Source organism: Cucurbita moschata, unplaced genomic scaffold (assembly GCF_002738365.1).
Source record: "Cucurbita moschata cultivar Rifu unplaced genomic scaffold, Cmos_1.0 Cmo_Scf00006, whole genome shotgun sequence".
Lineage (NCBI taxonomy): Eukaryota > Viridiplantae > Streptophyta > Magnoliopsida > Cucurbitales > Cucurbitaceae > Cucurbita > Cucurbita moschata.
Window position 1 is genome coordinate 140,367 of NW_019268522.1, and position 14,533 is coordinate 154,899.

A 14,533-nucleotide genomic window follows, 5' to 3' on the forward strand; every position below is an offset into this window, starting at 1 on the left:
TGTTTTTTTTTTTTTTTTTTTTTTTTGTAGGATCTTGAAGTATTATTCGAAGGGTTGGATTATGAGAGCGGGTTCAAGTTTGAGAAAGATGTAACGTACGTGAAATTTCTAAATAGGGTTAGAAGTGGAGAGCTGAAGCTTCAATCCCAGGGACTATGGAACGTTCCTCATCCATGGCTAAATCTCTTTGTCCCGAAATCTCGTATCTTGGATTTTGATGCAGGTGTCTTCAAAGACATAGTTTTACGACGAAATATAACCAAAGGACCTGTACTCATCTACCCAATGAACCACTCCAAGTAAGCTTGTAGAATAACGTTTTCTATACCTAACGTATATCGATTGATCGTAATTAATATTATGAATTGGTACGATAAAAATGCAGGTGGGACAGTAGAAATTCGACGGTTATACCCAACGAAGAGGTGTTTTACACGATAGGATTTTTGCATTCAAGTGGGTTTGATGACTGGAAATCGTTTGACCGACAAAACGATGAGATATTAGAATTTTGTGAGAAAAGTGGAATTGAAATCAAACAATATCTTCCGAATCACAAGACACAAAGACAATGGATCGACCATTTTGGTTCCAAATGGACAAATTTTCGAGACATGAAAATGAAGTTCGACCCTAAATATATTCTCTCTCCCGGACAGAGAATTTTCAATGTCTGATGTTATGTTTTTCCCCTTGCAGTGTAAGAAAACAAATACTATATATATAGGTAGGAGGCAGTAATTAGCTTTTTAACTAATATTTTTTACCACGAAAGATGTTGAATTTAACTTAGAAAAGCTGGTAGTTTCTTGTCAAATCATTAAAGATTTTAATTTACAGTAACGTTTTGAATGTGAGTAAATATAATTATTATATTTATATACAAAAGTAATAAAATTGATGGGTAAATGTAAGTAAATAAAAAAATTAAAGGAGAAAATAAGTGTACAAATTATTTAAAAAATAATAATTTTATTGAAATGCAGATTTGCCGACACACCCGAGACCCGAGAGACATATTATTTGGAATTTTGCATCCATGAAATCAAACATTTTATCTTTTTTAATTTTTTTTAGCAATAATTTATATATTTATCAATTGTTTTTTATTTTTAATATTTAAATAATTAATTAATAATATTTTATTAAAAATGTAAAATCATGGCCCTATTGTGGGCTCCCAATTACTGGAAAAGCAAGAACTAAAGGCCCATGCCCTAATAGAGACAGGCTAACTGATTCGTTGGGCCTCACGACTTGGCCCAATAACTTTCGATAACCGAAGTCGTGACATCGCCCGGGGCTTACTTCCAAAGAAGAAACAAATTATTTAGTGCTTCATTTCGATATTGATTGTGAAATTGCGTTGCTGCGTCAGAAGAAGGATAGCTATACTGATTCTGTATACTCTAAAAACACTCTCGGTACAATATTGACGATCTTACAAGAATATGTGGAGCTCGACATGTCTGGAAGCACAGGAGAACGTTCTTTTGCTGATATTATCACAAATATACCTTCTCTATTCATTGCAAGTTGGTTATTCGTCAGCACGGGTTTAGCTTACGATGTTGTTGGAAGCCCTCGTCCAAATGAGTATTTTACAGAGAGCTGACAAGAAATTCCATTAATAACCGACCATTTTGATTCTTTAGAACAACTTGATGAATTTAGTAGATCTTTTTAGGAGGAACAAATGACTATGGATAAAACTTATCCTATTTTTATAGTGCGATGGTTGGCTGTCCACGGACTAAATGTACTAACTGTAAAAAATATTTAAAAATGGGTATTAATGAAACTTTCGAAAACTCAAGGTATTTTTTTTAACAATTTTGAAAGCTCGAGATTATTTTCGAAACGAAGTATTCACAGCTCGAGAATATTATTGAAAATTTGAAAATTTAGTGAGAACGGGAAGAATGGTAATGCATGGACCCTCGAATTCAAATCCTCGCCCATGTTGACTTTGACCATCTCGACCATTTTCTTTTATAATTTATTAAATAAATATATATATATTTTTTACTTTTCTGTCCCTAAAAAGGCTTATTGTCAAATTTGAAGTTGATATTAATTGGAAAACCCTTTCCCTTTTCCTCCACCTTCCAACCCTTTTCTTCTCCTTTCTGTGTATTATGGATACTGTATTTTCTCTGGACGAGGCACCCAGAGCCACCTTCCTTCGAGCCATTATGCAATCTTTTCACCCCACTTACATTTGCCTTTGGTCTTATTTACCCCATCCTTCTCAGTAATTAACCACTTACCCTTCATACTCTCAGTAAAAACACACAATTTTCTTCTCATTTTTTGGATTAATTTCTGAATTTTTTGATAGCTGTTTGTTGAATCTTGATGCGTTGTTCCGGGAGGATGATGCGAACCAACCCAGCAGTAGCTTGGGCAGCTTTGAACGGAGGCTTTTTGATGAGTACAAGCAATTGGTATTCAACGTGGAAAACAAGTAGGCAACCCTTTTCTTTTGTTCTTCTCGTAATGGATGTCAGACGAACACGACTCTCCACAATGGTACGATATTATCCATTCTGAGCATAAGGTCTCACTCCGATGGAGAGAGTATTATTTGATTATAAACCCATGATCATTCTCTAAATTACCCGACTTTCATCATCCGACACCTCCCCTCGAACAAAGTATGCCTCCCCTTAAAAGAAAAGAAGTCGAGTCTCGATTAAGGGGAGACGTACTTTGTTCGAGGGGAGGTGTTGGATGATGAAAGTCCCACATCGGCTAATTTAGGGAATGATCATGGGTTTATATTCAAGGAATACTCTCTTTATTGGTACGACAAAGCCACGAAAGCTTATACTCAAAGTGCACAATATCATACCATTGTGAAGAGTCGTGTTTGTCTAACAATGGAACCCTATGTTTTGTTGTTTGTTGATGTTAATGTAATCTATGTTTTGTTGTTTGTTGATGTTAATGTAATCTATGTTTTGTTGTTTGTTGATGTTAATGTAATCTATGTTTTGTTGTTTGTTGATGTTAATGTAATTATTATGAACAGCCTTGTTCCTGGCCATGCTTTCAACAACAACATTTTGTTTTTAGAGCTTCACCAATCTTTGCTTCACACCCATTCCTCTTCCCAAATTCAGTCCCATTTTTATGCCGTAAGTGTATTTCTTTTTCATGTTCGAGAAAATTAAGGATATAAATTTATGTTTCTTTCTTCTTGGTCGCAGGCAGCTGGGATCCAGGTAGGTTGGGACGAACTTTCTGCTAAGAATCAAGACTCTTCACAATGATATGATATTGTTCATTTTCAGCATAAACTCTGATCATTTTAACTCCCAAAAATAAATCTTCGAAATTGACTTGAGGTGTTTTTCTTGTTGATTAATTATTAACATCAGAGCGTAGTTTTCATGGGCTGCAGCAATGGAGAAATCGAACTTGGATTCTCCGAGGTAATTCAACCGGCTTATACTTTTAAATTTGTTACAATTTAATTTTTTAAATATTTGAATAATTTTCAGGTTAATATGGTAGAGAAGATGAGAGCAACAAGTCCATTTACCTCAATGGCTGTTCTTAAAAACCCTCCTCCCCCCACTTCGTGGTCGTCGTCGTCCACGAACTTCCTTCGTCGTCGACCCGGGTCAGCTCAATTGCTTCACATGATAGCGGAGCGGAGAAGAAGAGAGAAGCTTAATGGAAGCTTCCAAGCTTTGAGATCCCTTCTTCACCCCGGAACTAAGGTTAAATATAATCAATTTTGCATGCATTTTTATTATTATTATTATTATTATCATTATTATTGTTATTATTATTTTGTTAATGAATTTACGTACGTAGAAAGATAAATTATCGGTACTAGCAACCACAAGAGAATACTTAACCAAATTGAGAGAGCAAGTTTCAGAGCTCAGCCATAAAAACCAGATGCTTCTAGAAGCTCAGTCTCAAGGGGAAGAAACTGCCAAATCATTCGTTAACGAACGCTTCACCGTTAGGGTTTCCCACGCGCCGCCGTCTATTAATGGAACGGAAATTATAGACTTGGAAATTACGGTTAGAGGCGAAGGATCGTTAATGGCGGATATTGTAATTCGCGTGCTGGAATTCTTGAAGAATGCTGTGAATGTGGGGGTAATTTTGTCATTTCACAGCATTGAGCAGATTTCTCCTTCTTCTCTTGTTAGCCGCCTCCGTTTCAGATTCAGCCTTCAGGTTTGCTTCCTCTCTCTCGTTTTTAGGGTTTTGTTTAAATTATTTTTATTTATTTATTTTGTCTGTGAATAGGATGGCGAATGGGACGAGTCGGGTTTCCTGGAAGCAGTGAGAAGAATTGTGTCCGACTTGGCGCCCACGTACAACGAAAAACAACCATAACAGCCCAATAATATTTTGCCACGTGTAAACGCTATTTTTCTCCAACTTCAACCTTGACCGTCGATTTTGCTGTGACCACATATTTTGTACCTTATACTATAGGTTTCAAACCTTGGAATTTATTATTCATTTCAAAATCATTAATTATTACTTATCGGATTATTCTTTAAATTTTTAAAATGACGAACACGACTCTCCACACTAGTATGATATTGTTCGCATAATAATATTATTTTAAATTATTTTAAGACTATTATTTTTAAAGAATTAGAAAAAAAAAAACAATGTTTCTCCAAATCCTTTCCTAGTTCAAATACAATTCATCTTCATGAATTGGTGGGTCCCAACCAACTCCTTTAGAGGCAATCAGGAATTGGAAATTGGTATTTGAATTCCTTGATTGTATGAGGACATGTGGGTCACAGGTATTGGTACATCAGATGGGCTTGATACCGAGAATGGGCCGGAGCTGTTAATTTGGGCTTTGAATTGTTGAATTGTAAAAGCCCACCTTAGGTGATTTAATTTTGAATCGTTGAAATTGTATTTTCGTTGGGCGTTCCATATAAAAGGAAATAAATGGATGGAGTGCTAGGTCTCGAACAAGTGTGCGAGGGTATTTAGAAGGTCGGGCACGTTGAGGCGGCCCCTTTCACTTCTTTTTCCTCGCTCCCTTGTATTCAATCTAGGGTTTTAGACTACCAACTTCCCCCCTCCCTTCGCTCACAATCTCTTTGCTGTATTCTCAATGAGCAACAACAAGGATAACTTCAACGTCTCCGATCTCGGTTCTGGTAATCTTATTTCTCCTCTTCTCCTTTTCGATTTACTTCCTCTGTTTGTCATCATATCCATTTCTCCTTTTTCACATACTGATTTCGAGGGTTTTTGGTTTTTAATTCTGCAGCTCTCAATGAGGAGGATCGAGCAGGCCTCGTCAATGCTCTCAAGGTACTAAAATTGTTTTTTCTATTCCTTTTGGGTCAAACTATAGTGGGCAATGATATTAGAATCAGGAATATTCTCTTATGTTCTTTTTGCAGTGTTTATTTTGAATAGAGTGTAAAGTTTTGAATAATACTGTGTTTGATTTCTCTACCGCATTTTAATGGTGCTATAGCAATGTTTAGATGGAATTTTAAGGGGTTTCGGTTTAGCGTTGGTTGATTTTACTTCGGGTTTTGATGATTTGCAGAATAAGATTCAGAGCCTCGCTGGACAGCACTCTGATATCCTCGAGAACTTGTCTCCTGTTGTTCGTAAGCGCGTCGAGGATCTAAGGGAGATCCAGGCAAGTATAATTTATCTGGTTCTTTAGTTATAACGACTTTTTGGTTTCTTGCTTCTGCTCTTTTTTGTAATTGCTTCATATCGCCTTGGAATAATTTACATGTCATCCCGTTCAACAGAGCCAACATGACGAATTAGAGGCTAAATTTTTTGAGGAAAGGTTGGCGCTCGAGGCCAAATACCAGAAATTGTATCAGCCACTATACTCTCAGGTGTGAATTTTGTCTACTAGAGGTTGTATTAGTGCATATTTTGTTTAGTTGTTGATTAGTTCTTATGTCTCTGCAGCGGTACGATATTGTAAATGGTGTTGTTGAAGCTGAAGGAGCTGGAAAGGAATCTGCTGCTGGACAAGACGAGGACAAAGATGCAGCAGGTAATTCAATTCTAAACCTTCATTTGAGACATTGTTTTTCTCTGTTTGATTTAAACCACCTAGGTATATTTTAGCTCCTTTTTTTGTTTGCAGAGAAAGGAGTGCCCGACTTTTGGCTTAATGCAATGAAGAACAATGAAGTATTAGCTGAGGAGGTTTGTGTTTTCTGTTCTTTATTGTTTTCCTGTGTTTGTAGAATCATCTAACCAACTAGTTGTGACTCTATCTACCTGAATTCTGCTAATTTTATTTTAGGTTACCGAGCGTGATGAAGGAGCTCTCAAATATTTGAAAGATATCAAGTGGTGTAGAATAGACAATCCCAAAGGATTCAAGCTTGAGTTCTTTTTCGACACCAATCCCTTCTTTAAAAATTCTGTCTTGACAAAGACATATCACATGATTGACGAAGATGAGCCAATTCTTGAGAAAGCAATTGGGTAATTTCTTTTTGCCTCATCAGTATTTTGTATGCTAATCTAAAGACTGATTTCTTTTGCTTTGTGAATCTCATCTTCATTGTATTTGCACTGAATATGATTCTCTGTTGGCAGAACGGAGATTGAATGGTATCCAGGAAAATGTCTGACCCAGAAGCTACTGAAGAAGAAGCCTAAGAAGGGATCGAAAAATGCCAAGCCAATCACGAAGACTGAAAATTGTGAAAGTTTCTTTAACTTTTTCAGTCCACCTCAAGTGCCTGATGACGATGAAGATATTGATGAGGACACTGTATGTTTAATATCAATTCGTTGTAAAAATCAATAAAATGCTCATCTATTTCTCTGCTCTTAATTTTAGTACTTCTTTTGTCAGGCTGAGGAGCTTCAAAATCAAATGGAGCAAGATTATGATATCGGGTGAGCTATATGTCAATTTTCTGCTATGTGTTTACCCATCTATATTTTCTGAAATAAAGCTGTCTCAAATATGAGACTTAGTTGTTATTTGAATGGATGTGAAGAGTTTTGAACGTATTTTGATACCTTTATATTCATTTATTCTCTGCCTAGGTCAACCATTCGAGACAAGATTATCCCGCATGCTGTCTCATGGTTTACAGGGGAAGCTATTCAAGATGAGGAATTTGAAGACATGGATAATGATGATGACGATGAGGAGGATAATGATGATGATGAGGATGAGGATGAGGACGACGAGGATGAAGATGATGACGACGACGAAGATGAGGATGAAGATGAAGGAAAATCCAGGAAAAAGGTATGCCACTTCTTTTAGTTCATTTTGTTGTATACCCTTTTGTTTTAGCAGTTGGAATTGACAAAATTGTAACACTTATGATTGTATTCTTCGTGTTGTGGTGGCAGCAGTTGTCAGCTGGGAACAAGGTACACTTCCATTCCATTCCTCAGTCCAACCAATCTCTTTCCTTGAACAAAGTTGTGTTTGAATGTGCCTTTCTTTATCTCACATATTGTTTGTTTGAAATCTCCAGAAGGGTGGAAGAGGAGGAGCAGCAGCAGCTGGGGATGGTCCGCAGGGGGAGAGGCCTCCAGAATGCAAGCAGCAGTAGGAATGAAATCGATAACGAGTCGGTGAGACTGTCTATGTGTTATGAGAGTCCGCTGTACGAGTAATTTTTGGGTGGAAAAGAGAGCGAGAATGGCCGCCGGGGGGAGGGTATGGGGGGATCGGGTTGCAGTTTTTATATGGTTCTTTATTGTCTATGATGATTAATACTTTGGTAAGCACTGAAAGGGGATTTAGGAGGAGAGTCCATTCCCTTTCCTTCTTCTTTTTCTTTTTTATTAAAAAAAAAAAAAAAAAAAAAAAAAAAAAAAACCAATTTGTGGCTTGTGAAGGGGATGGGGTTTATTTTTTTCTTGCTCTTCCGCGTCTAGTCTGTTGGGGGGAAGTTGGGATTAGTTTTTATGTGAAATGGTATTTATTGAACCTGTTTTTACTCTATAAGATGTTGCCTTTTCTTTATATATTCCATATCTATCTTTTATTTTAGCCTTTTTCTTTGCCTTTTCTGTGATCATAATTTTAGTTTCAATTCATAAATGATCAAGTTACTTAATTTAGTCTTGGTTGTACCACAACATCAAAGTGAACACGACTCTCTACAATGGTATGAAACTATTTTTTTTTTTTAATAAAACATAATAAAATTAAATAATTGAGAGATAAATCTAAATTTTGGATTTTAGTTTGAGATTTTATAAAAAAACAAGAAATTTGAAACAAACAAATAAATAAATAAAACTTAATTATAATTATAAATCTAGATTTCATATTTGAATTTCCCTATAATTTACGCCTACAAAGTCGAAACTAAGCCCACTCATTTTCATGGGCCGGGTTGAGCCCACTCATTTTCAGGAGCGAGGCTGGAGGTCTAGTGGAGCGAAAACCGCCTTATAAATTTATTATTACTCTCTGTAGCCCGCTTTCCTTGTTTATTCAATTTACCTCTCCGCCATTTTTAATTCCACCAGGTTTAATGGCGGCCTCTCCTCATCACCACCAGGTTTCGTTCACTTGCACTTCGCTGAACTTCTCAGCTTCCTCGTAGAATTGAGGTTTATATACAGTAGGAATCCGTTATTTGGAAGTGGTAGGTCTGAGTATTCATGGAGGACGCTCGTATTGAAGCCCCGAAGTTAGTGGAATCAAAATTAATGTTCCCGCCTCACCGTCGATCACATCTAAAGAGCGACACTTATCGGACTCTGGTCCGAATCTTTTCGCCCTTCTGCGGCAGCGACGATGTCTCTTTGGCAACGGAATTTGATCCACAACAACTGAGACATGGTATCATCGAAAATCTCTTTCAATTTATTCCGTTAGTTTTTGTGGACACATGTAAGTGAGGACTAAATCCAATTCAAACAACATCGTATCGTGGAAGTTTCAAGAGCAAAAATGGTCATTCATTATAACTTGATCAAACGCACGTTTTCTTTCTAATTGTTTTCATGGTTTAACTGTAATGGTCCTAGTGCTAGTTTCCAAATGGTTAGGTTTTGTATTGTTTGGAGATATCTTCCGAGTTTAAGTCCATGCCTTACTTCAAGCAATACTTTAAATTCTTGTTGTCTCTTCAGGGTTGAACACAGGATGAAGGTCTAACATTGTGTTATTTATTTATTTATATTAAAAAATTGAGTGACTGTGATGGCAACTGTGTCGTTTCCGTGGTCTTTAACTTTGTAGCATCATTTTTTCTACCTGGCCTTCAAGCATGAAAACTATGTTGAAGAAATGGGTTTTAAAATTTGATACAGGAATAGAATATATGTTAAAGATGTCACGACTCTCATTTATTTGAAATGCCAATCAAATCTATCCAGCTTGAAATGTTGATTGCATCGTGATTTTTTTTTTTAATAACTTTTTGTGACTTTCATAATTCTGTCTGTCGAGCAGCTTATACCAGCCACTTAAAGCAATCAACTATAGAATCATCAGGCCAGCTGGTCGATGAAGATTTTGTAAGACCAGAAATTGGAGATTCAGCTATGGAAAAGGTGACAGTGGTTGAAGATGGCATGGGGATGGATAGTCTTGTAGATGGATGTTTTCATGAATCTGAAGTGAAGATGAATGTAATAAAAGATATGTCAATAGTGGAAAGAAACAACAATGGGAGTGCTGAAAGGGAACTTCAGGGGGCTAGTTCTCAAGAGAACCATTGTGTTCACGAGGAAAGTCATAGAGACAAGTTAGAGGCAGCAAATATGGTGGAAGGAAATAAGGTGCTTATTGATGACAACAGTAGTAATAAGACGAGGTCTTCGGATCAGACCAATTGTGGAAATGATCAAATATCACCTAAAAAGTTCACGGAAGAAATTGTTGAACATCAACAAGTCATGGCTGAACAAGATGCTGTGAACAGAGTCCAGAATCTTTCTATGACAATATTCTCGTCAGAAGGCGACAACATTGGGGAGGCTTCTAAACATAAGGACAATCAAGAAAACATACTTCCGATTGTAGATAAGGCCATGTACCAATTGACTGAAACACAACCAAAAGAATCAAAACCTGAGGGCATAGTTTGCGAGCCTTATTTAGAGATGGAGAAATCTCATGTTTCTAGTTTTGAGGTCATGGAGGTGGAAGATGGTGAACAATGTAGTGAAAAGGTTTGTGGGGTAGATCTCTCATGTTTGGATGAAGAGATGCCTTTCTGGGCTAATGAATTGAGTAAGAATAGTGAAGATTGGGCTGTTTCAATGGAGGTTGACACCTCCGAAGTAGGGCACAAAATAGTGTCTGAAGATATACAGATGGAGAAATGTTTGATTGAAAATGAAGACATTGAGGAGGGTGAAATTTGTGGTGACTCGACACATGAAATTTCAGAAGATCCAGCTGTATTAGATGAGAAGCATTCCTCGATTCAAGCTAATGGAGAAGCAAAGAAGCCGGATTCCTTATTCTCCGACATAGTCGAGAATGCAACTCATGAGAATAAAGAAGAATCCAAACAAAAGAAGAGTAACTTGGATGCTTGTAAACATGGTAGTATGGATTCTGTAAAAATGGTGACAACTATAATAGAATATCAAAATGATTTTATGTTAGAGGAAGCAGGATATACAGTAAAGGATAGTAGACCCAATAGGGATGCAGATTCTTTTACTGCACGCATTAGTAATCAAGTCCCTCATGGCCAAGTTCCAAGTGAATGTGCCACTGGACGGAAAGAAATTGCATCGACGGAAAAGGTATTGTTATATGATTATTTCTAGTTAACTTTGTTGCATTAACTTCTACGTTCTTTCTGATAGTATCGTGTTCACAGTATTCGAACAAATTAACTACTGATGACATTATCTAATCCATAGTATCAACAATTTAAGAGGGAAGTTTTTGTCATAACTATTCTGGTTTGAGCTTTGTAACATGCATGTGGTAGTACTTTGTATACACAAGTTTACGTCTTGCTTTCTTGCAGTTCACGAATCACAAGTTCTTATTGGATGGAAAATATTCCTTTCCTTGTTTCGTAATCTGATCAATTGGCTATAGTCGTTCTGTGCCACCGTGTATGATGTGGATTTGGTTAATTGTGATGAATTATAAAAAAAAAATTACTTGACTTTTTTGGTCTAAAAAAGAAAAAGTTCTATTGGCAGGAAACTGGAGCTTGCAATAAGAAAAAACGTGGTTCATGTACAGAAGGGAGAAAAGAAAGGAAAAAGGTATTACCACTTCTTTCTATATTCTTGAGTTATCTAATGTGTGTTCATATTAGTATTTTTCTTTCTAACTCGCTATGACAATTACATTCTCAAGATTCAGAAAAGAAAGAAGCGGGCAGAGAAGAACAGAAAACTTGGTGTCAAAAGGTTGAAGCTACTTCCAGTAACAGTGCCTAAACCTGTGGTATACTGTCGTCATTATATCAAGGGGAGGTGTCATGAGGTTGTATACTTAATCCTGTAATTTATTTATTTATAAGTGGTAAATTTGTGGGCATACTTCAATTAGCATTTGCTTTTATTTTGCAGGGTGACAAGTGTAAATTTTCTCATGATACAACTCCTGCGACAAAATCCGTAGTACGTTACTGGTTCTTCACTAATGTTTGTCGCCTTAGTTCATCTAATCAATTCTTTCACAAATTGATTTTGCCTAATGTTGGAATGGTTTAGTTTTACTGCCAATTTGGCTTTCAGCTTGCTCGTTATGTGATTATAACTTTGTCCATTTCCGAATTATAAATATATCGTGCTTTAGTTTTTTTGGGGAAATCGGTAGTGACTACTTATTAATCGTATTGATCTTGCAGCCATGTAGTTATTTCGCACGTCATTCGTGTATGAAAGGCGATGACTGTCCATTTGATCATCAGCTGTTCAAGTATCCTTGTAGCAATTTTGTTTCAAAAGGTTCATGCCCTAGAGGTGATACTTGTATGTTTTCACACAAGGTATACTTTCTTGCATTCTGAATTGCAATTCCCTTTGATTTTCAGTTCAATTAGTCTAGGTGCACTATGGCCTGTTAATACTCCAATAATTTGTTTCAGATTTTGCCACAAGAACAGTCTAATATGCAAAATTTGAAAACCCAATCGAAACCACCAGTAATACCGGATAGTTTTGACTCCCAAAGGAAATCAAATATCAGTGGTGGCACCAAGCAAAAGCCTGTTACTGTTACTGGACCCAGCTACGCTGGAGCTTCTTGCAATAGAACTCCACAGGGAGAATCTTTGCTGAAAAAAACAACAGGATCACTGCCTACTGGAATCAGTTTTCTCTCTTTTGGGAAGTCCCCTGACCATTCTTCGCAGGTGAAGAACGATGATGTGGAACGTAGGAATTCGTTAACCCAAAGTGGGTTGTGTTCGGTTGAAAATTCTAGCGAAATCTCGAGGAACATTCAGCCACAAAGAGCACCAGAGGGGATAAGTATTCTGTCGTTTGGTAGAACTTCACTCAAGTCTAACAGTGAGAACTTAGCTACACCTTCGAGCTACAATGCTGCCACTATTACATCCGGTAATCAGACTCCATCTTCTTCGAAAACTGGTCACGATCCCAGTGAACTGGCGAAGAAAGTACAAACGACAACGTCCAAACCGACGAACTTCTTTTCTCCGATGAAGGAAAGCATGTATGTTAAGCCTGAAGGCTTAAGTACAATATTCTCGAGGCTTCCAGGTACTTCGATGACAACAGGTCAATATTCTGATAGCTCAGCTTCTAGTATGAATAAAGGAACTCCAAACTCCGCTCAGAAGGCTCTACTGTCAACATTGGCATTTGCTGCAAAATATGAGTCGATGAATAAAGGAAAATCAAGCGCTTCTGCTGGAAGTAACGATGGTAACAAGGAAGATAGGAATGAGAAGATTAGTGGAAGTCTGAAGAATGATCAAGCCAAAGCTTCAAAACTTTTGGATTTCTTATTAGGCGTTGGATCTAAATCTAATCTGAAATGAGAGTGGTTGTAGATTGCTGCTACTAACCCAGCTGAGCACTTGGAAAATGGGATCAATCAGCTAAATCAGGGATCATCATCCAGTGGGGTCTCCTTGGTTTGATGAAATTATATCACACCTGTATAAAGAGAATCCATTCTGTCGCCTTGCTTTCTTTCTCGGTGTCGCCTTCATGGTTACGAAATCTGATTAATACCGAATCGGGTATGAACATGCTGGGACTGAGGAAGACATAATGCTGCTGATCAGAAGCTTGCATTGTGTTATCCCATCACAAGCCTATGTTCAATGAGGAGCTGAAAGCGTCATGATAAGGTTGATGAGTTTATAAATTGTTTTACTTAATTTTACCTATTTTGAAGTTGGGGTCTGCTTAGATCTTCTTGCGTTCTTCAGGAAGGAATTGTGATCCAATTGAAGGACGATTCTTGATTCTTGAATCCAGCCTAAAGAACTTGGTTAGGTTAGTCCTTTGAATTTAAACATCTTATAGTCTATAGAGATCAAAATAGTATTTAAATTGAATTTTATTTATATATTCCAATTTTGAAGTACATACTTGTGGTGGTTGAGGATAAATGGTATCTTTTCCCCACGGGCAGGAGGACAGGAGACGGCCATCTCAAGGCACAGCACGACCTACGGGCGAAACCGGCTATTTGAACCTATACCAAAGGTTTAGAAGACTTCTGTCCTGTCTATTAGAAGACTTCTGTCCTATCATTAGACAATGGACGCTTTTGGAAGTTTCAAGAAGGAATAAGTTGATTAGTCCAAAACGGCCGGCCGGTGAGCTGTTCTTCTGTACTCTTAAATTCATTTAAGAAAATTAATTTTATCTATTTGTTTGGGAATATATATATATATATATGACATTAATTTTAGGAATAAGATATATATATATATATATTCCCTCTCGTCACCATGATGACTGCTGGGGGGTTTGTTTTGGGATGCACATAGGAAATGATTACAGCGGTCGAAGAAGAAATGAAGACTGATAAATTAAATAATTTTTTAATTTTTTAATGAAAAAAAACTATGGAGAATCGCTTATATTTTGCGTGAGGATTACGCGCCAATGTGGTAAATGAGGTCGCCTTTTACCCGCCGACTATCTATATATGCCAAGTCACGCGTTTTCACGCCCACGTTCTTTTCACGGCGCAATTCCAGCAATTTAATCATTGTATTTAATTACCTTTTTTTAATCTTTTTTTTTAATATAATTTAATACGATTTTACTTTTATGCCATTATAGTTCATATTAAATTATACAAATTTTCTCTGGAAATGTGATTTCTATATTTTAATATTTAAAAACATCAAGTTATGTTTATATTTTAATTATTTTTAATCCTACATTTTAACCAATAGTAATTCTTTTTTATTAGTTGATTTATTTTATTTTATTTTTTGTTAGGTAAGGGAAGAATACATTATTTATAAAAACGAACTTGGAAGTCCACCAACCGTCAATTAAAAGATAAAAATATGAAAAAGAAAAGACTTCAAAAAAAAAAAAAAATCAAAATAATCAATGGACGGTACCGACTTTTTTAATTTATTGTTTTATTTAA

The 14,533-nt window shown here is 36.6% G+C and overlaps 4 protein-coding genes across 5 annotated transcripts in view; all 4 read left to right on the forward strand.

The window, feature by feature from the left end:
* Positions 1–759, forward strand: part of LOC111444271 (cytokinin dehydrogenase 3-like) — a 3,862-nt gene extending 3,103 nt beyond the window's left edge. Inside the window, exons 4-5 of the mRNA XM_023082306.1 lie at positions 31–299; positions 386–759. Of these exons, the coding sequence (XP_022938074.1) occupies positions 31–299; positions 386–677 (561 nt within the window). The 3' untranslated portion in view covers positions 678–759. The remainder of the gene's footprint in view (positions 1–30; positions 300–385) is intronic.
* Positions 760–2,138: 1,379 nt separating this feature from the next.
* LOC111444143 lies at positions 2,139–4,362 on the forward strand. The gene is made up of 9 exons (XM_023082121.1): positions 2,139–2,254; positions 2,342–2,467; positions 2,555–2,560; positions 3,035–3,140; positions 3,213–3,227; positions 3,384–3,437; positions 3,507–3,728; positions 3,826–4,200; positions 4,273–4,362. The coding sequence occupies exons 1-9, from the start codon at positions 2,139–2,141 to the stop codon at positions 4,360–4,362; spliced, it is 1,110 nt and encodes a 369-aa protein (XP_022937889.1).
* Positions 4,363–4,951: 589 nt separating this feature from the next.
* Positions 4,952–7,980, forward strand: LOC111444274 (nucleosome assembly protein 1;2-like). Of its 2 annotated transcripts, none has more exons than XM_023082311.1 (12): positions 4,952–5,156; positions 5,270–5,313; positions 5,558–5,653; positions 5,772–5,864; positions 5,941–6,028; positions 6,122–6,183; positions 6,284–6,468; positions 6,583–6,760; positions 6,845–6,888; positions 7,042–7,249; positions 7,357–7,377; positions 7,485–7,980. In XM_023082311.1, exons 1-12 carry the CDS (start codon positions 5,111–5,113, stop codon positions 7,560–7,562), a joined length of 1,143 nt encoding a protein of 380 aa, XP_022938079.1. In that variant the 5' UTR covers positions 4,952–5,110; the 3' UTR covers positions 7,563–7,980. The 2 variants fall into 2 exon arrangements, with proteins under 2 accessions (XP_022938079.1, XP_022938080.1); XM_023082312.1 differs by having other exon boundaries at positions 4,953–5,156; positions 7,360–7,377.
* A 458-nt stretch (positions 7,981–8,438) lies between these two features.
* Positions 8,439–13,983, forward strand: LOC111444269 (zinc finger CCCH domain-containing protein 65). The gene is made up of 11 exons (XM_023082303.1): positions 8,439–8,806; positions 9,422–10,728; positions 11,140–11,205; positions 11,300–11,428; positions 11,515–11,565; positions 11,796–11,936; positions 12,036–13,026; positions 13,077–13,268; positions 13,350–13,416; positions 13,556–13,644; positions 13,681–13,983. Exons 1-7 carry the CDS (start codon positions 8,626–8,628, stop codon positions 12,951–12,953), a joined length of 2,793 nt encoding a protein of 930 aa, XP_022938071.1. The 5' UTR covers positions 8,439–8,625; the 3' UTR covers positions 12,954–13,026; positions 13,077–13,268; positions 13,350–13,416; positions 13,556–13,644; positions 13,681–13,983.
* Positions 13,984–14,533: the final 550 nt, after the last annotated feature.